The following is a 25068-nucleotide window of genomic DNA, read 5'->3' as shown; positions in this document are numbered from 1 at the left end:
GTTAACAAAAAAGTAAAATATTCAAAAAGCAAAAAGCTCTCACTTGCTTTCGTTGAGAGTCGAACTCAAGACCTCCCGCTTACTAAACGGGTGCTCTAACCAACTGAGCTACGAAAGCAATGCAGTCGGTTTTGAAGGCTATAATATTAGTTATCTAAAAATCGATCAAATTAAAAGATAATATTTTGAATTAAAATTTATTAGTTAAAGAGTGGGTAGTTGCGGTTTAATTTTTATATTTTTTTAATTTACACATGTATAACACAACCACACTGTAAATTATATAAATGTTACAACTTTATTATTGGGTTCTATTGTTACTAAAAATACAATAATTAAAATTTGTATCAGAATAAATCAAACTATGACAGAATCAAATAAAGAATAAGATGATTGGATAAGTGTCGAGAAGATGACTGGTTAGCTACTTATCTAATGGGACTTTCTCCTTCAATTTCGTAAAAGAGCCTTTTCTATTAAGGAGAATGCATATTTTTTAAGGAAAACTTCATATTTCGCCCGAATAGTGACTATAACAGATTTATTATTAGTTGTAAAGTTATAGTTAAAAATACCCATTCAACTTATATTTTAACAGCAATCTTAACAATTTAGCACCATTTCTTGTGGCCAAGTTTTTTCATCTTATGTTCTTTAAGTACCTTCGCATGTAATCGCGTCAACATTACTCTAAACTATTTTATTCTTTGTGATTTTTGTTTTATATTCGAGCTTTTAAACATTTGTTGCTATCCTAAAAGATATTTGTAATGAGATTTTTTAATTTATTACTAATACGATTAATGTAGTTTGGACTATAAAAGTTTTTGATCAAATTCATATTTTTATACATGTTTTTTACGTTTTTTTGGTATATTAATTTAAATTTTTCGTTGTTTTGAATACATCATTGTACTTGCATTTTTTCTCAATTTAACTTCTATATTATGATTTTTTTTATGTGATTTCGATTATATTTATATATTTAAATTTTTTAATCAATTTAATCATTATACTTTGACGTGTATAAAAAAGGATGTATTTAAAAGAATGAAAAGTTAAGGTTGTTTACATGAAAACACATTAAAGTAAAAAGATTAAATTGGCTAAAAATATAATTAAAATAATAAAAATTTTGAGTAATTATAAAAAAATGAAAATATAAAGATAAAAATATAATTTTAACCAAAATTTTTTATTATTAAAAAATATAAAGTTTGAATCGTACAGACAATCCCGTCATCTTTAAACCGTCAACGTATATCGTGGATGAATTATGCCTTTCCCGAAGTGTTATTAATTTATAATTAAGGGTCCCCGTGCAATTTTCACCCTATTTTTTGTATGGCTCGGTAAAACCCCGATTAAACCTCCTGGAAGAAGATTCCCTGCGGCGACCAACCACTAATGGCGCTTTCTCGCCGCCTCTCCGGCGGATTCTTTTATTGGCCAAGGACGTGGCGCTACATGTCTTCCACCGCCAACAAAGTCCCAATTCTCTGGAAGCCCGCTGTCGACTCCGGCGAAGCAACCATCACCGTCCAACTCCTCTCCTGGGGCCGCGGCTCTTCCGGCCAGCTCGGCGGTGGCGCCGAAGAGACCCGCCTCTATCCAGCCCCCGTTGCTTCTCTCCTCCTCCCTGCTTCCTTCCGACTGTCGCACCCGATCCCCGGCCGGCTTCCTCCTCTGGCCATTGCCGATCGGTTTGGTGATGGCGTTGATTCTGAGGCGGTGGAGGTGGGAATCTCCTGTGGCCTCTTCCATTCGGCGTTGCTGGTGGACGGCAAGTTATGGATTTGGGGCAAAGGCGATGGCGGCCGCCTCGGATTCGGCCACGAGAATCCTTCTTTCGTGCCCACTTTGAACCCTAATTTGGATTCCGTTCGAAGCGTTGCTCTTGGTGGACTTCATTCCGTCGCTCTGGACTCCCTTGGCCAAGTCTTCACCTGGTCAGTATGCCATAAAACCCTAAGATTGGTTACCACAATGTGCCGATATGTTAATCGCATTGCCTTCTTTTTTTTTCCTTCTGTCTTTTTATGCTTTAGTTTGCATAACGTGATCTTTCTTATTACTGAAATGAAGTTTTCAGGGGTTATGGTGGTTTTGGTGCTCTTGGGCATTCTGTGTATCATAGAGAACTGCTCCCGAGAATTGTCAATGGCTCATGGGATGGAAAAATAAGTCACATTGCAACTAGTGGGACACATACTGCTGCTATCACTGAATCAGGTTGATTATTGATTTCTTGTCCTTTTTAGGCTTTAGGTTTTTTGGATTGTTAATGTATTGCATATTTGTAGCATTGCTACTCATATCAATGAACCTAGCTTGGCTGAGAATGGACAATTGTGTTAAGTTCTTACATGTTGTATATTTACAGAAAAGGAAAAACTATACAGGATGAAGCCCTTCACTGTCTCCTTAATATGGACTGTATTATATATGCCGATAGTGAGTTTGAGTGTTGATTTGAACAGATGCTTGCTATAAATAACTATTTCACTTAAGTGTTCTGTTTTATTCATTTGATGAAGGTGGGCTTTATACGTGGGGCCGGGATGAAGGTGAAGGTAGATTAGGCCTTGGTCCTGCCCGTGGGCCAGATGAGGCTGGCGGACTAAGCATCCCTTCCAAAGTAAAAGCTTTACCTATGTCCATGGCTGCTGTTTCATGTGGAGGGTTTTTCACAATGGCTCTGACCAAGGATGGACAACTTTGGAATTGGGGTGGTATGCATTTTCACCTTCCCTGTTAGTAGCTTTTGATTCATCTTCTGTCTTTTTCCCCTCATTCAAATTACTTTAGTTTCTTCAATTCTGCAATTGTGAAAAAGAACTTCAAAGACGCATAATTCTGTTCTATAACTTCCTTTAATGAACTTGAATTGCAGAATTGTGTGGTATGTCTCATATTAAACATTCAATAAGGAATTTATTTTAAGAAAAAAGGAAGGATTTTGAACTATTTTCCATCAATATCATTGGCTTTGGACAAAATATTCTGAATTTACTCCATAGAAATTTTAAGGGACGTCCCTGTAATGTATATAGCCATCAAATGTATATTCCAGGGTTCAAGCTTCTTGACAGAGTTATAGAATACACAGTTATGGTTCTATTATGGATCAAATTGGCCATTTGCAGTAATGTTAAATTGGCTGTCCTGTCTTCTATTTCACTAAATTGGTGTCTGTACTCAGCAAACTCTAACTATGAGCTTGGAAGAGGTGATAAGGTTGGTGGATGGAAACCAAAACCAATTCCTAGCCTTGAAGATGTTCATATAGTTCAGATAGCAAGTGGTGGATATCACTCCCTTGCTTTGACCGGTAATATGACTGTCTTGATTGTACAGCAACTATCTCTACTCTAGATCACTGGATTTTCCATATCTCTTACTCATGAGATGTATTTTTAGATGATGGTAAAGTCTTTTCCTGGGGTCATGGTGGACATGGCCAGCTGGGCCATTATTCTACTCAAAGTCAGAAGATACCTGTACCCATTGAGGGTTTGGCTGGTCAAAAGGTTGTCTACATTGGTTGTGGGGGTTCATCTTCAGCAGCTGTAACTGGTAAGAAACTTTTCCTCAGCTGTTTATTTATAGCCTTAAGAGATTGTCTTGCATTATTGTGCATTCATCCCCCTTTAATGTTTGTATTCTCGGGCAAAAAGAAGCTCCATCATCCTCCAATCACCTATTTCCTAGAGCCATTTTAAAGCATGTTTGCATCAATGCCAAATAGTTGTCGATGGTGCTTAGACAACACTTGGTTAAAAAAAAAAGGTCCCCATTTTTTTACAAGAAAAAGTTTTAATTAGCAAAAACATAGCTAGGTGATGGCATTACCTTTCTAGGGCAGATGGAATATGCACACGCATATTGAATCTTTCATGGTACAGGATAAGATTTAAGCAACAGTGTTAGAATTTGCAATGGCCTCTAGTATTAACGCCATTTATTTAGCTGTTACGTGGCAACAACTGACTAAAGAAGTATATCTGTTAAATGGACAGATGAAGGAAAGTTGTACATGTGGGGAAATGCGAAAGACTCACAGTTAGGTATTCCTGGGCTTCCTGAAGTACAACCATTTCCTGTTGAAGTTAATTTTCTAGCAGAGGATGACGGACTGGGAACTCATCGTGTGCTTTCAGTTGCAATTGGTGCATCTCACACAATGTGCTTGGTCTCGAGGTTGGGTTGCCAAAGAGTGTGACAGGTTTTAGCATGTGTTACAAAACTATCTCATGCATAATGATACAGAGAACAAACGATTTCAGCGACAGCTCAATGGAGGTGAATAAGAATGTACCACAAATTCGGTGAGAATAACATCGGCAAAATTTACACAAGAATGCAGATCCCTGGTGGCTGAAGATTGCTTGGGATACCTCTTCTATGATAAGTGCATCATGGAATCTCTTTACTGATTTTTGTTGGCTTCGCCACCTGACCTAAGTTGTCCAAATTCCAGGTGATAGTTTGTTGAATTTGAGCTGCACGGATTAGGCATTTGGTGAAATGAATTCTGTAGGATAGGAGTTCTACATTTTGTAAACTATTCTCAAATCTGTTTTATCTCCTCAAGTTAAAGGACAGAGATTCCACTTCATTCCCTTACTCCAAGATAGTAACAGCACTTGATTTCATGGTAGTAGATGATGTTTAGCATGGGTGATTCTTGTTGGCTGAAGGGTCTCTTGTTCCTTGATTCTCCTGCACATGTACAAAGATTCAAATCTATGTGGTAATAAGCTTTTCAAGGCTTCTTTTCAGTTAACAATTACTACCTGATCTTTAATAAAGTTGACTCTCTTATATATAACTCATATATTTGGTAATTAATATAATGTACTCTATTCTTACCCAAAAAAATGTAATTTACTCCATTTTGAAAGAATAGATTTTTGCACTTGGGAGTACCAAATTTATCATATTTCTTTAGAGTTTAATATTACTAACAAATTTATTAAAAAGAAGTTCTTGATATACCTTAAATATTAAATTTAAATTATAAGAAATCTTCATGAAATTAAATTTAAATTAGCTTCGGCAAATCACTTAGCCCCGGTTCATCTTTGGCGCAAGCGTATTCATTTAGTAGGCTCACTCTTTTAAGAGGTGGTTGTTGGACAATCTTTTTATATAATTAAATAGAAATCATTTAAGATTTAAGTAAGTTTACCTTACTCTTTTTTTTATCACTAACACTAACTTACTTATTAACATATACTTAAGTAAAATAAGTTAAATAAACTTAATAAACTAAAAACTGAATTTAAACTATAGAATGTCTTGTAAAAATAATCATTTTTAAATAAATAAAGGGCAAACTCATATATTAAGATGGGATAATAATTCTATAATATTTTAGACATACTAGTGTCCTCTATCTCCAAATGCACCCCACCCCTTTTATTTTTAGATTGCATTCTTTAGTGTTATATAACACCCTTTTGCATTCTTTGTTTTCACACTAAATTCATTTTTTATCGATTATTTATTTACTAGTGATGAGTATTTGGTTCATTTGATTATTGAATTAATTGAATTATTTAAATAGAATAGATTGAATTTGTGTTAAAAATTAAACTGAATTGACTGAATAGATTTTTAAATTAAAAAAAATAACAAATTAAAATAATAAAATGCAAAAATAACATCAGTTTTAATATTTTAATTAATTTGGTTATTTTAATTTTTTCATCAAACTAAATTAAAATAACTAAAGTTATTTAGAAACCGAACTGATAATTTAGACTAATTTAATTCAATTATTTTGATTTAAGTTTATCCCCTACTGTTCACTCGAAGCAAAAATAACAGTTGAAAAGCATTTGATCCATACGAAAAAGCTTGGGAACCTACTCAGTTTGGTCCTAACTCTCATGCAATTCATACTTTGACTTGAACACATAATCCCCACCTCGAAGGCTCACTATTTTCATATGTTAATGGCAGGTTCTTATTCCTAAGTTAACGATCGACCCATTCATGCATGCTTGTTTCCTTCGATGGTGGCGTCGAAGCTCGGAACATTGTTGAATAAGTCTTTAAAACTCAACCAAGCAAAGCAAATCCACGCACTGATACTCGTTAATGGCCTTTACCATCTTGAACCGTCACTCGTTCATCAAGTCCTCGTTTCCGCTTCCAATCACTCTCAGAGCACCGGTCGATATGTCCAGCTGATCCTCAACCGCATGCAAATCCCAGATGTGTTTTCTTGGTCATGTGCAATTAGATCTCTTTCCCAGAAAAATCAGTTCGGAGAAGCTTTTGCTCTGTATGTGCAGATGCAACGATTGGGGCTTTGTCCAACTACGTTTGCCCTTTCCTCCACGCTTAAGGCCTGTGCCAGGATTTTGAACAAAATGGGTGGGATTTCAATCCATGCTCAGATTCAAAAATTTGGGTTTTGTGGGGTTGTTTACGTTGAAACATCTGTTATGGATTTCTACGCGAAGCTGGGAGATATGGGGACTGCACGGAAGGTGTTTGATGAAATGGCTGAGAGAAATGTGGTTTCTTGGAACTCAATGCTGTATGGGTATTTGAAATCAGGGGATTTAGCTATGGCTCAAAATGTGTTTGATGAGATGCCGGTGAAGGATATTGTTTCTTGGAATTCAATGATTTCAGGGTATGGGAGAGAGGGAAATATGGAGCAGGCATGTGCTTTGTTTCGACAGATGCCGGAAAGAAATATTGCTTCTTGGAATGCAATGATTGGTGGCTATTTAGATTGTGGGAAGATAGAGTTAGCACGCAGTTTCTTTGATGCAATGCCCGGAAGAAATAATGTTTCTTGGATTACAATGATTACTGGATACTCAAAATGTGGTGATGTTGAGTCTGCTCGGGATCTCTTTGAACAGATGGTTGAGAAAGATCTGTTTTTGTATAATGCCATGATAGCTTGCTATGCACAAAATAGCCGATCAAAAGAAGCCCTTCAGTTGTTCGATAGGATGCTTCAACCTGATGTCAATATTCAGCCGGACAGAATGACATTTGCAAGTGTTATATCTGCTTGTTCTCAAATGGGAGATCTAAGATATGGGTCTCAAATGGAGACACGCATGATTGAACTTGGTATTGCAATGGATGACCATTTGGCTACTGCTTTAATCGACTTGTATGCAAAGTGCGGAAGTATTGATAAGGCGAACGAGTTGTTCCAGGGCTTGAAAAAGAAGGATTTGATTGCTTATACTGCAATGATTTTGGGATGTGCCATAAATGGTAGGGCGAATGACGGCATCAAATTATTTGAAGAGATGATGAAGGCCCAAATTTACCCAAATTTAGTTACCTTCTCTGGTATATTAACTGCCTATAACCATGTTGGTTTGGTTGAAGAAGGCTATAAATGCTTCGTCTCAATGCAGAAGCATGGACTTGTGCCTTCAGCTGACCATTATGGAATTATGGTCGATCTCTTAGGACGAGCAGGGCGGTTAGAAGAAGCATATAAGTTGATAGAAACCATGCCAATGCAGCCTCATGCGGGGGTTTGGGGAGCATTGCTTCTTGCTTGCAGTTTACATAATAATGTTGAGCTTGGGGAGATTGCAGCTAGCCATTGCTTCAAGTTGGAGCCTGATACAACCGGCTATGCTTCTCTGCTTGCGGGTATCTATGCCTCTGTCGGGAGGTGGGACGATGCCACGAGTTTGAGAAACAACATGCAGGAGAAGGGGTTGTCCAAGGTTCCTGGTGTTAGTTGGACAGAATAGGCTTGAGCTGAAACCAAATGTGGTGAAGACAGTTGATTGTATATATACAGATAACAAACATATGCTTATCTTCATTGCTTGTTGGGAGGTGGGATAATGCTATGACTATGAGTCCGACTAGAGTTTGCAGGAAAAAGGAGCTTTGCAAGACTCCTGGTTATGGTTGGAACGCCAACGGAGCTGAGTTGAATCCATGTGTAGGGAAGGGAGGCTATACATTGGATGGCCACTTCATTCTTTTATTCTCCATGCCTCGTGTTCTTTGCCTTCCTTGTTTCATCGGCCAAATCCATATTGTTGTCTTTGTATTGTTTTTTTTTTGCGTGGCCATTCAAATTTTTCATTTTTTTAATTATACCTTATATCTATATTTTCGAGTCAATTTAATCCTTATATTTTAATTTTTTTTATATAATAATTTAAATTTTTTATTGTTTATATTACACCTCTATACCGACAATTTTGAGTCAATTTAATTCTTATAGTTTGATGTGTAAAAAAAATAAGTTAAATTGACTTATTTTACTTTATTTTTTCTTGTTACACATCAAAGTATATAAATTAAATTGACTCAAAAATACAAGTATATAAACGTAATTGAAACAACGAAAAGTTTGGATTGATATATGAAAAAATATTAAAATATAGAAATTAAATTAACTTAAAAATACAAGTCATGTGGTGTAATTGAAATAACGAAAAATTTGGATGATCATGTAAAAAAATTTAAAAGCACAAGGACAAAAACATGGGTTCAACCCTATTTCATCTAAAGAATTAAGTTTTTCATATTTGGGTACTCTTCTTCTCCAAGTTCTTGTCTTTTCAAGAATGTATTTGCTAATGCTAATGAAATTATGAAGACGGGGATGACTTTTATCTCTTGATTCAATTATAAGATCAAGTGATTATCATGATAAGTTAATTGAATCATATATGCATTTGTGACATTTCAAATATTTGTTACAAATGTTGAAATTGTGAGATGGCACAAGCCACACAAATTGTGTACCTCAAAATGAAAAAACTTACAAATAAGAAATACAAAAACCTAATTCATATTATATAACAAATATGTATAATTACCATTTCAATGACACCTGATTTTGAAATTATATGATAACATAAAAGTTGTTAGTTTAATTAAAAATTTTGCTAATGCTTGTGTTTTTTATACTATACATATTGTTGTTTAAATGCAATAATTTAAATTTATATCGCGGAAAGAGCTCTACTAGTGAGCAAAGTTTGTATGAGAAAAAGTTGTTTAGGAGATTTGAAGCTAGTCTCGGAGAAGACTTGCAAGATAGAAAATAAGTTAGAAGACACGTGAAGATTTCTTTTACGTGAACTCGTTAATGCTTAAGTCAAAAGAGATTGTGATAAAATTCGGATGCAAATATCATTATGTAGAAACATATGATAAGACAAAATGGAGTCGTTCGGGAGAAAAGTGCTTCTTTGGGAGAGTTTGTTTGTCAACGTTCTCGAATTTTAAGGATCGAAAAAAAGAAAAAATAAATAAAGCCATGAATATAAAGGGTTGAGGGCAATTTGTAGTTTTGTTTTTTTAACAAGGGCTATTTATAGTTGAGGGTCAGTAACCAAGATATGTGACATGCATGTCTGAGGGTTTGATGTCCTTTCAGATAGGAGATGTGACGTTTGGAATAACTCTTTCTCTATAAAAAAAATCTTTTAGAATGATATTTCTCTTGAGTATGATGCCTTTTCGGGAGAACTCTCTATTAGATGACATGTTACAATAATATAATTTATCAATTTAGTTGTCTTATAAGTGAAATTAGACCATATGTATAACATAGAATAAATACAGGGTTGATTAGTTTAATAATTTTTTTTTTCAAATAAAATACATTTTATTTTTACTACTTAATTTTTATTATATTTTCAAAAATATAAAAATACGAGCACAAAAATGTCACTCGATAAATTTATTTGTATCATATTTTTGACATCATGTCTCTAACCTCATGTAATATAATTTTATTTTATTAATATATTAATTTTTTATTTGATATTTACAATTATTTATCAAAATATATAGTTTGAAAATTTATCTAAGAAAATAAAATAAAATAAAAAAATAGAGGAGACGAAGCAAACCCAATTTTAGAAACCCTAGCCAGCCAGATGGTGTTTCCCATTTTCATAAGTTCTTAAAAAAAAAGAAAAAAAAGAAACAACAACTAAACCAAAAACCTATTGCCAATCGGGCAAAAGCAATTTTCGCGAGGAAAGCTAGTTTTCAAAGGCTTGTACGGTGGTTTGCCAATAGCTAAACTGGCTCTGGGAAGAGCAGCCCCAATCCATAAATACCCCGTCGCTCTCAGACCAAATTGCTTGCTGTCGCTTCCGCGTCTCGCGCAAACTATTCATCCGTGAGTCGTTCGGCGACGGTTGCTCTCTTCTCGTCGCACTCATTTTCACTGTTGAATTGCGGTTCAATTGCTTTGAATTTCGACTTGTTTAGACTCTAAACCTCTATCCCCCGCATTTTTGTTGCAGAGAAAAATGAGTAGTTTGGTCGAGAGGCTTCGAGTTAGGTCGGATCGGAAACCCTCGTACAGGTTAGCGGACGATTCCGACGACGACGCCGACTTCGAGCAGCGGAAACCGGGGTCGCTTCCCGAGAAGATTGAGAGGATAGTCCGACCCGATGCGGTATGTCTTTGGTTCTTGTATATGTTGTTGTTTTAGTCATGCGAGTTTCTGTTGCAGTGTTTATGCGCAATTGGGTTGGGAAAGTCTAGGGATTTTGAATGTTGCATCAGTTGATTATTCTGGTCTGGTCTCTATGCTAAATGTGGGTTTGTGTTTACATCTTGTTCGGGGGGGGGGGGGGGGGCGAAGAGAGGGGAAGAAGGGAAGGGAATTGAGTGAGATATTGTAGAGGTACTTAACGAAAAAAGAGATATTATAGAGGAAGCGAGTAGTTTTCTTTGTTTGGGTTTGCAACGAAATTGGAAGCAAAGTAGAAGGGAAATAACGTCTTCTTATTTGAAATTGATGGAAACAGGGAAATGAATAATAAGATCACCACTATTTGGAGAAGAGAACAGAACAAATTTTCACTTTCTTTCCTAAAAAATTTTAACCCTTTCCACTCTCATAGGGATCAAACAAAGGAAGGGAAGAACATCTTTGCTTTGAGGCTCTTACTTTTGCCACTTCCTCTATTTTCCCCCCTTTGGGGTTTTTACCTTCCTTATATGTGTAATTTTCATTTATATGTAGAAAGAGATTAGGTAATTTTGTGAATGGAGCTGGGTGAATAGTCTGGAAAAAATTGGATGGCAACTCATTCATAACTTACTGATAACAGAACTTCATACAGGTTTTCACTTGAAATGATTTTATACTTTATTAACAAATAAAAAGATAAAATCCTTTTAGAGTTTCTATAGGCTAAGGCAGTCACTGATTCTTGCAATCAGTTATTGCGATTCAATAATCTGTTGGGACATTTACAAGTAGAGAGTTAAAGAGTTCATTTCCTTGCAAATCTACGTGATTCAGCTAGCTGTGATTTTGGGTTGAGCTGGCTTTTTGGGGTTTTCCCTGATGACGTTGGTTAAATCATCAGATCAAATTTAGTTGCAGGAGCCACTTTCAAACTCTTTTCCTGAACTTGAAGCCTAAACCATGCAATTTATTGTTATGTTTCCATCCAAGCCAAGATGTAAAACTGTAGTAACTGTCATGTCCAATTTAAGTTTGACCAGCCAAATCGATTTTGGTTTGTATTTCTGAGCTTGGGTTTGCTTAATAGATTTGTTGATAATCATAATTGTCTTTTATTGGGGCCATTTGTAGAGTACATTTAGCACCTATTCTTCAGATAATGGTTCCGAGTCTACGAGGTTACAAAATCTGGCTCATACAGACATTGCACTATAATTAAGAGGGGACACATTCTATAAATGCAGTTCCACCTGAAGATGGATGAGAGTGAAAATTTTGACAAGCGACTATCATTGTTTATTCTTTTTTTTTTTTTTTTAATTTGAGCCTCAGTACTAGGAGATTTTATTGGATGTTTACTGCAGTTGTCTGGCATTGAAGATTGCATATCCTTGTGTAATGCATCTGTCCTTCACCCCATTTCTAGAGGTTTTACTGCTCAGAGTGATGGCCTTGATTAGTTCTTTGTGGTTGTGGTTTGTTGCCGGCTTGATCTGGTTGAGTCAGATTATGAATGTATTGAAGCCCAGGGGTGCGGCAATTCCATCAAAACTACAGTTCTTGGAATATTCAACTTGAGAACTGAAGAACTTAGTTTATTCTCTGGAGTTAAAAGTTGTATTTTGCCAAGGCAAGTAATAATTTGCTATGCCTCCAAGACTTGTAATGATTTGCCTATGGATCTTATGATATTGTACTCTGAGCAACTAGGTTGCCGTTTCCCAATAACTTGGTCTCTCTATTTGCTGTCTGGATCTTGCTTCTCCCTGTAATGTGAGGGAATGAAGCATGTTTTAGTGTTCAGAAGTCTATTGTGCTCCATAAATGTTTTAAACAATACAAACAATTACTGTACTTGGCATTATGTGAAATCTAGGTTTGCCTAACTTAAAATGGTTCAGTTTTGTGGGCTTCTTCTAGCGGAGCTTTATTTTTATGGTTGTTGGTTGTTGTTGTACAAGAAAATTTCACTATATTATTTGTTCTTCTATAGAAAGATAATTCATGTCAAGCATGTGGTGAAAGTGGAGATCTTTTGTCCTGCGACACATGTACATATGCCTATCATTCCAAGTGTTTACTTCGGCCATTGAAAGCTCCTCTTCCTAGCAACTGGAGGTGTCCTGAATGTGTATGGTTCCATTTTGCTCTCATCTTGCCAGTTCTATTTTAGATTTCTATGCTATTTAAATGCACTGATTCTAATTGAGACAAATTACTTTGGTTTTGCAGGTTAGCCCTCTAATTGATATTGATAAGATTTTAGACTGTGATGTGAGGCCTACTGCTGCCGATGATAGTGATGTCTCTAAGCTGGGTTCAAAGCAAATATTTGTGAAGCAATATCTTGTCAAATGGAAAGGATATTCTTATCTTCACTGCCTATGGTAGGTAGAGTTTGCCAACTGATTATTCTTTTTGTCATGTATAGTAACGTAGTGTTTGGGCCAGCTTCTTCTTTCTAAAGTTGATTCACTGCCATAAAGCTTACTAACTTGTAAACTATTTTACATTCTTGTAGTTTTATTTTGTTTTTCCTTAATAAATTTGCATGTGTTTATTTAATTACTCTTTTTGTTTACTTTAATACTTTTTTTTTTTTGTTCCTGTGAATCTAATGTTTTCTGTATCTTGTATTTTACTTCAGATGTTATAACCTCTTTGCGTTATACCATTTTTCAGGGTGCCCGAAAATTTGTTTCTAAAAGCTTACAAAACACTTCCTCGTTTGAGGACTAAAGTAAACAACTTCCACCGCCAGATGGCATCGATTAATAACTCAGAAGATGAAGTTGTGGCCATTCGTCCTGAATGGACAACTGTTGATCGGATTCTTGCTTGCAGGTTCATCCATCTCAGCTTTTATTTTTTCCCCCTGAATTATTTTTCTTTGATTCTGCCAGTCTGAACTAAATGGTTTTCCATCTTCCAAATCCTCCATTCCTTGAAATTCAAATAATTGCCAAATCTTAGTTACTTTGAATCTTTAGTCCAAAAGTTTTCTCATGTGAAATTTTGAAGAAAGCTTGAGGTTGAAAAGTGAAGGAAAGGGAAATAGAGTGAGATCCATTAACTAGACAACTGCTTAAACATTGCTTACATTGCTTGTTGATGATGTTTTTTTGTCAGTAATGTCCATCAATGCAGGAAAGCCACTAGTTTTATATTTTTATTTCATCTTTTACATGGCCTTTGTTTCACCATTCTTTGTTGGATACAAGTTACTGTAGTGAACTGAAACTTGTCTAAACATTGCTATGAGTACCGTTTTCAATTCAATTGTCTTAAATGGGTGGTCTTCTGGAAGGCTCCAATGGCTTGATGGTACTGGTTTCTAGTACCTATTATTAGTGTTGAACAGAGCATCCTAGAATTTGTGGTTTTGTGGTCATTGATCAAGAGATGGTTGGTAGTTAGGGACATTCTCTTCCTTATTTCTTGGCCAAGAGGAAATCACGTACTAACACCATTTATGGTCACATTTACTTGCCCTTGAAAGGCTTTGGGGATATCTGCTGTTGGGTTTTAATGGTAATTCACTTTTTTAATTTAGCTAAGATTCTCACTCTTTAGACTAGTGTTACTTAAAAAGGTGGTTCTTTTTCTGTATGGAAGACTGAATGGCGTGAAGGTTGATAATTTGATAAGCTTGTTATCAGTTGATATTGTATATTCTAGGCTGCTGGAGATTATTTCGTGGCTAGGTAGCTTGTCCCATTATTCTTTGGATGGTTTGAGATGGATTAAGCATCTTCTTGTCATACAAGGAAGGTAGTTTGGATAGGGAAGGAGCTTCTGTAAGCAAGACAGAGAAACTTGTTTGGCCTTTTGTGCTTGTACCCTGATGTGGATGATCTAGAGATAATGCCAATATTGGTTATTTCATGGTTGTGAAGTACTTTTATTTGGATTAAAGGCCACTCTCCTCTCTGTTCTGGCTTATTTGTTTCTGACTGGCTTAGAGACTCATTGAGATCAAAATTTGAATTTCCCCGAGTAATTTATTATTCGGACAGATAAGATTTATTATTTATTTATTTATTTTGTTTTGGTTGCTGCCTTTGCATGGATGGTATCTCTTGTTTAATGTCTTTGCAAATGCTCTTACTTACCTGGAAAAGGGGGGGCACTTAGCTGGAGTTGAGTTAATTGAAATCATTCATGCAGTTAATCTGCAGAATAACATATGGTTATTTGCTTGAGCAACTTGAACCTTCTACGCGTAAGAAGATCAGCATATATTCTTGTATACATATGTTTATGTACAGCTTTGGAACAGGGGCAGTTGAGAATGGTTGTCCAAGGATCTGGTTGGCCAAAGGAAGAAAATGTGATGCAATGGAGTGAGGATGCCCTTGTAAGCTAGTACTTGTTTGTAACTGTGAAACTTGGTATCATACATGGGTACAGTGTAATCTATTGAACTTAGATAAATTTGGATATGGAAAAAAAAAAAAAAAATCCTATTTTTGCATCTTAGATCAGCTTATTCTACGGGATTGCATTATTAATGTATTTTTTTGGTGGGATGGATGATGAATGGCACAATTGCTTCATGATTTGGTCATGGTCACTGGTTGAGGAATGGCCAGAATTTTGTTGTCTCTGTTATGTACCAGAGATTAGGCGTACACATGCGGAATAGGAAATTAGGAATCACTAAATTGAGCTATACATCCAAAAAGCTATTTTAGTGAGAAGCTAGTAGATAAGTTAAAAAAAATGGGTGTTGGGATAACTATGAGTATGGAAGACCAGGAGAGCTCCATAATTTAAGTGAAGCCAAATGTTTGTACCTGGAGCTGTTGTATGAAGTAGGACCAGGAAGCATGCATTATTTTGTTTGTGAAAGCTGCATTTTTGTTTTGGAGTAGAATTATCTGATCAGATAATTGAATCTGCAAGAAAAAATGTTAGGACTTAGATGAAGAGATAGAGCTTCGTTCCTGGTATGACCTTTGAAGCAAACAGTTGGAAATTTTGAATTTTGTGAGGTGAAGAAGTTTGAAAGCATCTCAAGTTTACCTGTTTGGTCTGTCTGGAAGGAACAGATGCACGTCTTATATAATTGCCAATTCATAAAGGCCACATCTCTGCTTTTCTTCTTCTGAAGGATCTCTTCAAAGTTCTATTATATTTTTTTAGTCCATTGTGCCATAACAACCCTCATTATGCACTATAGACAAATTTATGAATGTCCTATGCCTTTTTCATGTATTAATTTTCTTATTCTTATTTGACGGTACAGGAGAATATGAATCTACATAACAATAGGGCATAATGTTGAAACTTCCATATGTGGCTAGATCAAAATTCTAGTGTTGAAGATCTATTAGCATAATTTGAATCCTTTGTAATACCTTTGCAGATTCTGGTGATTTTTTTTTCATTTTTCTTTTTTGATAAGTAATTTTTTTATTTGTCCTGTTGATTTTGGAGGTGATTCTTCCCATGCATTCATTTGGTATATTTTGATAATAGGTATCTTTTTTATTTCTAATTACATTTTGGCCTTGACAGCTTTAATAGAACTAATGAATTTTGTAGGGAAGTTGATGGTGAGAAGCAGTATTTTGTTAAATGGAAAGAGCTTTCCTATGATGAGTGTTATTGGGAATCTGAATCTGACATTTCTTCATTTCAACAAGAAATTGAAAGATTTAACAAAATTCAATCTAGGCGTCGCAAATTATCTTCAAGTAAGCAGAAGAGCAATAGTCGTGATGCTATAGATTCAAAAAAGAAACAGAAAGAGTTTCAACACTATGATCACACTCCTGATTTTCTCACTGGAGGTAAATGGTCTACTATGTTACATGCTTTCTGTGATTGGGTGCACTTGGGTACTATGGTCTACTATGTTATGTTGTTTTCCTGATTGGGTAATTTTTGGTTAAATCTATCCTGAAATTGTAATTGCATTGTGATGTAAACAAAGGCTCACTCCATCCGTACCAGCTTGAGGGGCTGAACTTCTTACGCTTCTCTTGGTCCAAACAAACACATGTGATACTTGCAGATGAAATGGGCCTAGGTAGGTTCCACATTGTTTCTTCATCTCCTCTTCTCATATCTTCTGAAAGTTACTTTCTGCATGTCAATACTTGGATTTACATTGCTGTATTTGGTTGCACCATAAATGGATGTTTATTGTAGGCCTGGTGTTTCTGTTGTTACTTTTTATAGTACAAGTATCAAGAAATTGTAACATAATTGTTTCTGTTGTTATTCTGACCATACTGGGTATCATATGTATGATCAAATGGGGGATTGTCAATTATAGGTTTGTTATTTAGATTGTTAGATCTCTCTCTCTCTCTCTCTCACACACACACACACACACACACACACACACACATACATGCACGTGCACACACGCACACACACATGTGCACTCACGCAGACAAATAAGTATGTCAATAAGCACCATTGCAAAGAGATGCAACCTTGAAAAAACCAGCAAGCTTACCAACTGGAAAAAAATACCAACTGAAATTAAAGTAGCTCATCCAGACTTAACTGCTGAAACTGAAAAGGCAACAGAAGAAAATAACCAAAAAAAGAGAGAAATTCGAAGGCTTTGCTATTCCTTCTTCCACAAGGATCAAATTTGTTTTCGACGTACTATTTTGGGACTTTTGGCTAGCCTCGAAATGGAAATGTTTCAGAAATGTTTTGAAACATGGGTAAGATATTTAAAAAAAATTGAAAATAGAAATTGTAATTTATGTAAATGTTTATGCACCTTGTAATTATATAATTGGATTTTTTTGAGCGCCATGCATCTTTTTACATATAATTATAAAAATTACCAGTAAAAAATTTAGGAGTAAATAAATTCAGTCTCCACTAAATTAATACGATAAATTAATTATATGAATTACAAATACTTACATTTCTACATATGCATGAGATTCCAATCAAGCAAAATTTACAAAGATGAAAATAACTATAATATAGATTGTAAACAAATGCTAGAAGTGTGCCCAATATGTGTGAGACCGTTAAAGTCATGGTTATTTTTTATTTTTTTTATTATTTTGGGTAGTAGTAGTAGTCTTAAGAGGCAACAATAAATTATAAATTTTAGCAAAAGCTAAATAATACTAAAAGCTAGGATTAAGAATAAAGTTAAATAAAGGTAATGAGTGCAAGAAACTTGGATAAAAAAATTTAATTGTTTAATTGTGGATTAGGTTACAGAAAAGCTAGATTGTTAATGATAATATTTGTATAAAAAGTGCTACATGCAATAAGAAAGTACGGTGATAACTTATGCCCAATTTTGCTTTTGCTTTTGCTTGATTTCTCTTCGTTTTTCTACATTTTTCTCAAACTTGTATGTTAGAAGCTTTCTGCTGTTCTCAACTTTGTATCGGTTTTGATTCACCCATGGATTTGTATCAGTTTAGCTCAGATTTGTATCGAATTGTATGATTAGAGTCGTCAATTGTGCGATTCTAACAACAAGGATTTGAAACCACCATCTTCTAAAGGAAGGCATACCCTTTCAAGTTTTGAAGGTATACTTTTAAATATAACCCTAGGCCCTCCCCAAAGATAATAATGATGGATTTTCTCTAGATCTCTACTACTTATAGAAGGAAATCTTTTTCTGATGACCATAAAAGAAATTTTGCTATTAATCTAGGCTGTTAAATGTGGACAAATTATATGATGATGACTAATCATCTTTTCCATAAACTTGTTTCAGAACTCTGAAATTTCTGATTTCTCAATTTGGAACAAAATATTTCTTCTGAGGTTAAATTGTATTATAATGATTTTTAACAATCTTATCCATGTTACAGACTTCATAAACAATACCATGTTACAGACTTAACAAAGCAAGGAGAGAGTTTCTTAATATTGAAGAAATAGTTTATTATACTTATATTGGTCATGGATATTTAACCATTTCCAAAACATAATATACTTCTTAAAATTTCTCAAGGATGATGTACCCCTAAACTTACATGACTTCTTGTCATTAATATTTTATAACAACTGAGTTATAGGTGAAACTGAGTGAATATGTTGGTTTACCTTTTGATGCAGGGAAAACTATACAAAGCATTGCTTTTTTAGCATCTCTTTTTGAAGAAGGTATCTCACCACATTTGGTAGTGGCACCGCTATCGACATTGCGTAACTGGGAACGTGAATTTGCAACATGGGCACCTCATATGAATGTTGTATGTACATGGGCCTTTTGTGACTGCATTACAATCGCTTGGCATGCATTACCTGAATAAATTTACTTGTTGCAGGTTATGTATGTTGGCTCTGCCCAAGCTCGTGCTACTATCAGGGAATATGAGTTTTACTTTCCCAAAAACCCTAAGAAGACCAAAAAGAAGAAAAGTGGTCACATTATTGGTGAGAGCAAGCAAGATAGGATAAAATTTGATGTCCTCCTAACATCATACGAAATGATTAACTTAGACAATGTATCATTGAAACCTATCCAGTGGGACTGTATGGTAACATTCTTCTCTCTTGAGTACTTTTACAGTTTAAAGCATGCCTTGTTCTACTAAAGGACCCTGATGTATCTGCATGTAGATTGTTGATGAAGGTCATCGTCTCAAGAATAAGGATTCTAAATTATTTTCTTCATTGAAGCAGTACTCTAGCAAACATCGTGTGCTTCTGACAGGAACACCTCTTCAGGTTTAAATCAGTTTATTCTTTCAAATAGGGCTCATCTTAGGGATATTTTGTGTGCAATATAAGTTTTTCTCTTTAAAAGAATTTTTTTGTCCATTGGCAGTTATTGGTGTTTTCTTCTTGTTGTTGTTTCACTTATTAGGGCAATGCCTAGTACAAGTTGATATATATTGGTACTGAGACTGTTTAACACCACCAGCATGTAAAGAGCAAAAAATTAATCATAGGAGAACTTATTTATGTATCTACTATATGCAAGCTTAGTATAATTTCTTGTCCAAACATGCAAGTGCAACAAGCAAACTATTGATCCAATCTTTTGGCCATGTTGTCTTGCAGAGGGGGTAGTGATGGGGGATTTAAAGCTTAAAAAAATAGAAAATTGATGATAAGAATATAGAAGAGGGGGATTATGACCATGATTCTAGGTGGTATCAGCCGTAGGGTTATAGATTTTTTCACTTTTAGTGTTTTTTTTTTTTTTAAATATTGGGCTAGATTTACATTATCCCACCTAGTGGGATTAAGGCTTGTGATTGTTGGGCTAGATTTAGATTATGTAATTTGAAGGAGATCTGCTGAGCTGTTGGGAAACTTGTCCATTTGTCTGTCTAATGAATTGAAAGCATTATGTAATATATAATTAATGACAGCTCCTCTATTAATGATTCCTGAGTTAGAGACTAAGATTTTAAGTGTTGTTGAGAAGGAGATTAACGACATTGATTTCCCCCCTTTTTCCTATAAGTATGATTAAAGGAAAATTATATTTTAGTTGTGTAATAGAAATGGTTGAGATAGTGAAAGCATTTAGCTGGGTTTTGATGTAGATATGGGGAAAAGAGCAAAAAGCAAATAGTGGTGAAGTTTCGGAAAATGAATGGTTAGGCATTTAACTCAGGTTTGGATGTGGATGTCCAAATAAATCATGCATTGAGCGTGTGTAATGATTTTTGTTCTTGTATCCAATATTTATGAGTTCCAATAAGTGAGGGATGCACTCTCCACATATGTATATTTGTATATATTTTCTTGATTTTATATCTTGCACTCTTTGATCCTCCCAATTTGCTGGTCAACACAAGAAACTATTTTAAAAAATGGCATCTCTAGCAGTCTAGTCAAAGGTGAGTGCCTGGCTCACCTAGGCGCTTGGGTGATGCACTGCGCTGGGGAAGCACCTCGCCTACTGCCAGGTGAGGCTCCTTCACTCAGATATGACATAGGCAAGCAGTTCTGCTGAGGCATCAAGCACCACAAGCACTTGCCTGCACTGTAATGAATCAAAATCAAAAGAAAAATTGAAGGAAAGCGAAGGGTCTTCTGCAGAAGGACTGTTAAAGGTCTCTCGGTGTAACAGGAAGAGTAAAATGAAGAGGAAAATAGAAAAACGAAGAACAAAAGCAGACACACCTGGCTCCTTCTTGTGTTGTATCCTATTGATGTTGCTTTTTAGTCTCTCTCGCATTGTTTCTCAGTTAGTGTTTTAACTTTTCAAAGTCCACTTATTGTTGCTTAACAGTCACTGTTTTGTTCTATGATACATATTCTGTTTTAGACTTTTAGTCAATACTCAATTATTTTCTGCAACACAAGAGTTATATATGTTTGGTACAACTGTAAGCTTGTAAAAATGTAACTTATAACTTCATATTAATATTGTTTGTATGTTAATAATATATATTATATAACTTTATATTAATTATAATATAACATATTTTTCTGTTAATATTATATTTATATATTATATAACTATACAAATTATGTAACTTATATTTTGTGTGTTAATATTTATGTTGTATTGTATGTTTATTTGCTTTTCATATAAGTATTTAGCATTGCTTATTTTTTATATAAATACTAAACATTTGTTATATAACTTATATTTTGTGTTAATATTATATATTATATTCATAGTTGTTGAATCGAGATTCGAATCAAGAATCGCAATCCTTATTTTATGAATCGTGAATCAAATCGAATCGTTGGTACACATTTTCAATTTCAACTATAAATAATATATATTCATAAAAAATAAATAAAATATATTAAAATATAATATATTTTAATAAATATGATGGATCATGTGGCCAATGGGAAAGACGCTTGTCTACAAGGTAAGAAATGTGCCCGCCATGATTAATTCATTTAAATATAAATAGATAAATAATACTTCTAAATATATTTGCTAAGTTTAAAATTATACCAAAAGTATATTCATGTTGCCTTTAAATTCAAATTGCACCAAACCAAACCACTTTCAAAATAACAAGCTAGAAAAAAAATAAAAAAACTATAACTATTAGGCTACTAATAAACTCCATTGTCCATAATCTTCACTAGCTATCAATCATCTTCAAGTTCAAAAAAATCACCATCTTCATCATTTTCATCATCTTCTTTGTCTTCAAACATAGCCAAATCCACTTGCTCTCCACCCTCTACATCTTCTTTGTCTTCAAACATAGACAAATCCACTTCTGATTTGTGCAATTCATGGGATTCGGTGTCAATTCTTGTGATTCTATGTCGATTCTTCTACACCATATAGAGTTGACTCGTTTCCTATATGAATTGAGTCAACTCGTACGATTCAAATCGTGAATCGTAGGATTCTAATAATAGTGATTATATTGTTTGATTATATTTTTCATATTAAATATATATATTTTTATTAATTTTTTACAAAAAAAAATTAGTTCCTTGCTTTGGGCAGGTGAGCACTTTTTTAACATCTAGCGCCTTGGGCGATATAAGGTTCATAGCCTTAAGGGTACTGAGTACCTTTTACCCTTGACTGCCTCGGTTTCTAGTGCACAAGGCAAACCAAATATCAAGTTTGAGTGCTGATGCTAGAATTTCCAGAGAGAGGGATTAAGCTATTAGAAAAATGAATCATGCTAGATGTACATCCATTTTATACATCTTGGGCTACATAAGGGGGTATTATGACCAAAATACCTTGCGCCTCACATGCGCCTCACGTGCCTCTATGCGCCTCATGAGGGGCTTTTTTGTCATAATACCCCCATATGTAGCCCAAGATGTACAAAATGGATGTACCAATAGCATTTTCCTAGAAAAATACACTCAGAAGGTAAATTGCAACATGGCCATCTACAACTATTGAGACTAACTTGCCTGAAAATATCATAAACTGTACTCAACTATGCTTGTTACCTGCACCATTATTTAAAGGGGTATGAGTGAAACAGCTAATGCTCAATTGAGGGAAATTTTGGGTCTCACCTGAAATGTTGCTTGTGTGCAATTATATGTACACCATACAACATGGAATAGCAAAAGATTGTGGCCTGCCAAAATGTTTGTTTTCTTAAGGTTATTGGTTCAACAAGACTGCAAAATTGCCGCATAATCTTAATTGTGAAATCTTTATGGAGTAATTTAACAAAAAAAAAAAGAAAAATCTTAATGGAGGATTAAGATATAATAGGTAAATACATTATTGGGTAGCATCATTTCTTGATAGTCCGCATGAGTTTATGCCGTTAATGCTCAAATTGGTTGTAGGAAAGTGAAAACAGGTTAATGTTGGCCAATAACGTAACTATTGCTCATTTGGACATTTATTTCTCTCCCTCTCTGCCTATCTCATGGACCTGCCTTTTGCCTTTCTTCAAATCTCTTTTTTCTATTTCCTACAGTTCTTTTCATATAATTCAGTATCGGGGACTATTTCTGGCTGGTCCGTTCTATTTCTTTCTCTGTATCTTTCTCACTCTCTATCTCCTCTATCTTCTTTCTCTTTCCTTGATTCTTTCCCATTATTAATCAGCATATATATCCAGAGATCCGACATCCAAGGAAATCAAAGTTTATTCTCTCTACATTTTGTTTGATTTACTTTTCTCTTTTGTTATCAATTCTGAACTCTCTATTATGAGATGATAAATGCAATCTTTAGGTTTCCGTGTGAATAAACTTGGCTAAGTTTTCATGCTATGTAAAGTTTTGGGTTGTAATTTAGGGTTGAGATTGAATGGATAATGTTCCAAACTCTATCTATCTATCTCTCTCTGGGATCCATTTGACCCCTTTCCCTTCATTGCACTGGAAATTTCATTTGATAATGTTCCAAACTCTTATCTCTCTCTCTCTCTCTCTGGGCTGGTAATCCATTTGACCCCTTTCCCTTCATTGCACTGGAAATTTCATTTTCAGCAAAAGGGTCAGCACTGAGATATATTTCTTTAGTTAAGAAGGCGAAATTCTTTTGCAACTTCTTTATTCCGTCTTGAAGTAAATGTAACCTGGGAAAATTTGTCTTGTTAAGTGGCATTATTTCTCAGCTTATTTTGGTTTTGGAGTTCTTTTTATTTTCTCTTGAAAGCTCTGGTTTTCAGTTGATCCATGACGAACCTCTTTAAACTAGTATGCCAGAGGTTTTCATTAACGTGGTGTTAATGATTAGTATAACCTAAAGATGGGAAAAGAATGCTGTAAAATTTTAAATTGCTCTATCAGTGAGTTTCCTGCTATTAAAACCTATGTAGCAATTTATTTTCTGGCGAGCATCTGTATTATCCAAAACCTTCTTGTGGAAGCCTTGAAACTGTGGATGCTATTCTTGATAAATCTAGGGTAACTAGAGCTCAACCTTGATGAAATTGCAGCGAACACCTGTATTATCCAAAACCTTCTTGCGGAAGCCTTGAAACTGCATTGCTATTCTTGACAACTGTAGAGTTCAACCTTAGTGAGGCAGTTTGGATTTATTTCCCTGACATGGTGTGATATTGCTCCCCTCTTTTCTTCTCTTGGTTTTTCTTCTTTTTTTTTTTTCAGTCATCTAACCCCTCCCTTCTTGAATTTCACTCCACGAGGTTTGCAGAATAATTCTCTGTTTAAGGGCTAAATAATGGCACAGCATCATTGGTATTATATATGTGTAATTTTTGGGTGGATTGAGTTTTTTTGGCAATGCAGCATTAGTACCAATCTGTGAACTTGTCATAAGAAACAATGGTTTTGTTTTTCTTATTTGAAATATGATTGGAGTCAAATGGATGGCCCCAACTCTGACTTTTGGCTGCCATATCTACATTTATGCCAATTGTAGTTCACTGGGAGTTGGTTCCTACAAGCTCTCTCTGTGCTATGATAGAGTAGCTTGTATTCTAGATATTGCATGATGATTTACCTATTTTAATTTAAATAATTTCTCCCAAAAAGGAAAGATATTATTGTTGTTAATGTATCTGCAAGAGTTCATTTAATTTGGATTTGCTTCTTTGTTAGCTTTAGTACTTGTAGAAAAACTTATTTAACCATGTTATCATAATTTGATTCTTTTCCATCAACATTCTTCTAACCACTGTTGATGCGTTTCAGAACAATTTGGATGAACTTTTCATGCTTATGCATTTCCTTGATGCTGGGAAGGTTAGTGTCAGTCTGCTCTTCATAACCAATGATACTAGAATATATGTTAGAATCTGCAAGTTTGAACTGCATTATTTTAATAATGATTTGTAATACTTGCAGTTTGGAAGTTTAGAGGAATTTCAGGAGGAGTTTAGGGATATTAATCAAGAGGAGCAGATATCAAGGCTTCATAAAATGTTGGCGCCCCATCTTCTCAGAAGTAGAAATCTTAAACTTACTCTTTTGTGCCCTTACATAAGTCTTAAGCCTAATTTTTGTCCTCTTTCATTTTTTACTTCTATATTTAAGCTTTATATAGATAACGCCCCATTCTGGTTCATGTTAGTTAATATACTAATTTAAATTAGTAAAATGTCTCTGCTTATTTCTTTTTTGATAAGAAACAAATATAATGTTAATGACAAAGAAGAATGCAAGAAGTTCCATAAATGCTTTTTGTGGACGGATCATGAACAAGGATTTGCCTGTCAACTGAAACTGCTAAGCACGATCTTACATCATTTGCTAGTTTGGATGGGAAATACCTTTCAAAGTTGCAGCA

At 34.8% G+C, this 25068-nt stretch overlaps 3 protein-coding genes and 1 non-coding gene across 5 annotated transcripts in view; 3 read left to right on the top strand and 1 right to left on the bottom strand.

The window, feature by feature from the left end:
• Nucleotides 1–44: 44 nt before the first annotated feature.
• TRNAT-AGU (transfer RNA threonine (anticodon AGU)) lies at nt 45–118 on the bottom strand. Its single transcript has one exon. It is a non-coding gene; the product is annotated as a tRNA-Thr (tRNA).
• Nucleotides 119–1364: 1246 nt separating this feature from the next.
• LOC127812570 (RCC1 domain-containing protein RUG3, mitochondrial) lies at nt 1365–4808 on the top strand. The gene is made up of 6 exons (XM_052352998.1): nt 1365–1949; nt 2093–2232; nt 2538–2732; nt 3203–3331; nt 3421–3576; nt 4020–4808. Exons 1-6 carry the CDS (start codon nt 1408–1410, stop codon nt 4220–4222), a joined length of 1365 nt encoding a protein of 454 aa, XP_052208958.1. The 5' UTR covers nt 1365–1407; the 3' UTR covers nt 4223–4808.
• Nucleotides 4809–5843: 1035 nt separating this feature from the next.
• LOC127813271 (pentatricopeptide repeat-containing protein At4g22760) lies at nt 5844–8120 on the top strand. Its single transcript, XM_052354163.1, has one exon. The coding sequence runs from the start codon at nt 6021–6023 to the stop codon at nt 7743–7745; it is 1725 nt and encodes a 574-aa protein (XP_052210123.1). The 5' UTR covers nt 5844–6020; the 3' UTR covers nt 7746–8120.
• Nucleotides 8121–10007: 1887 nt separating this feature from the next.
• The window catches only part of LOC127813036 (CHD3-type chromatin-remodeling factor PICKLE-like), a 29093-nt gene continuing 14032 nt past the window's right edge, over nt 10008–25068 (top strand). Inside the window, exons 1-12 of one of the 2 annotated variants that reach the window (XM_052353721.1) lie at nt 10008–10147; nt 10275–10430; nt 12445–12582; nt 12684–12838; nt 13134–13295; nt 15999–16246; nt 16390–16485; nt 18510–18646; nt 18722–18934; nt 19017–19124; nt 24474–24524; nt 24627–24726. In XM_052353721.1, coding sequence (XP_052209681.1) covers nt 10281–10430; nt 12445–12582; nt 12684–12838; nt 13134–13295; nt 15999–16246; nt 16390–16485; nt 18510–18646; nt 18722–18934; nt 19017–19124; nt 24474–24524; nt 24627–24726 — 1558 coding nt within the window. In that variant the 5' untranslated portion in view covers nt 10008–10147; nt 10275–10280. Of the gene's footprint in view, nt 10166–10274; nt 10431–12444; nt 12583–12683; nt 12839–13133; nt 13296–15998; nt 16247–16389; nt 16486–18509; nt 18647–18721; nt 18935–19016; nt 19125–24473; nt 24525–24626; nt 24727–25068 lie in introns of both variants that reach the window. The other variant, XM_052353722.1, reaches the window with a different exon arrangement.

The sequence above is a fragment of the Diospyros lotus genome, chromosome 11, assembly GCF_014633365.1.
Source record: "Diospyros lotus cultivar Yz01 chromosome 11, ASM1463336v1, whole genome shotgun sequence".
Classification (NCBI taxonomy): Eukaryota; Viridiplantae; Streptophyta; class Magnoliopsida; order Ericales; family Ebenaceae; genus Diospyros; species Diospyros lotus.
This window is presented reverse-complemented; position numbering and strand designations above follow the sequence as displayed.

Excerpts from the sequence above, each read along its gene's own strand:
- LOC127812570 (XM_052352998.1), top strand. The coding sequence starts at position 1,408 with ATGGCGCTTTCTCGCCGCCTCTCCGGCGGATTCTTTTATTGGCCAAGG. Across the intron at positions 1,950-2,092 it reads CTTGGCCAAGTCTTCACCTG|GGGTTATGGTGGTTTTGGTG; the intron begins GTCAGTATGCCA and ends TGAAGTTTTCAG. Across the intron at positions 2,733-3,202 it reads ACAACTTTGGAATTGGGGTG|CAAACTCTAACTATGAGCTT; the intron begins GTATGCATTTTC and ends GTCTGTACTCAG.
- LOC127813271 (XM_052354163.1), top strand. The coding sequence starts at position 6,021 with ATGGTGGCGTCGAAGCTCGGAACATTGTTGAATAAGTCTTTAAAACTC.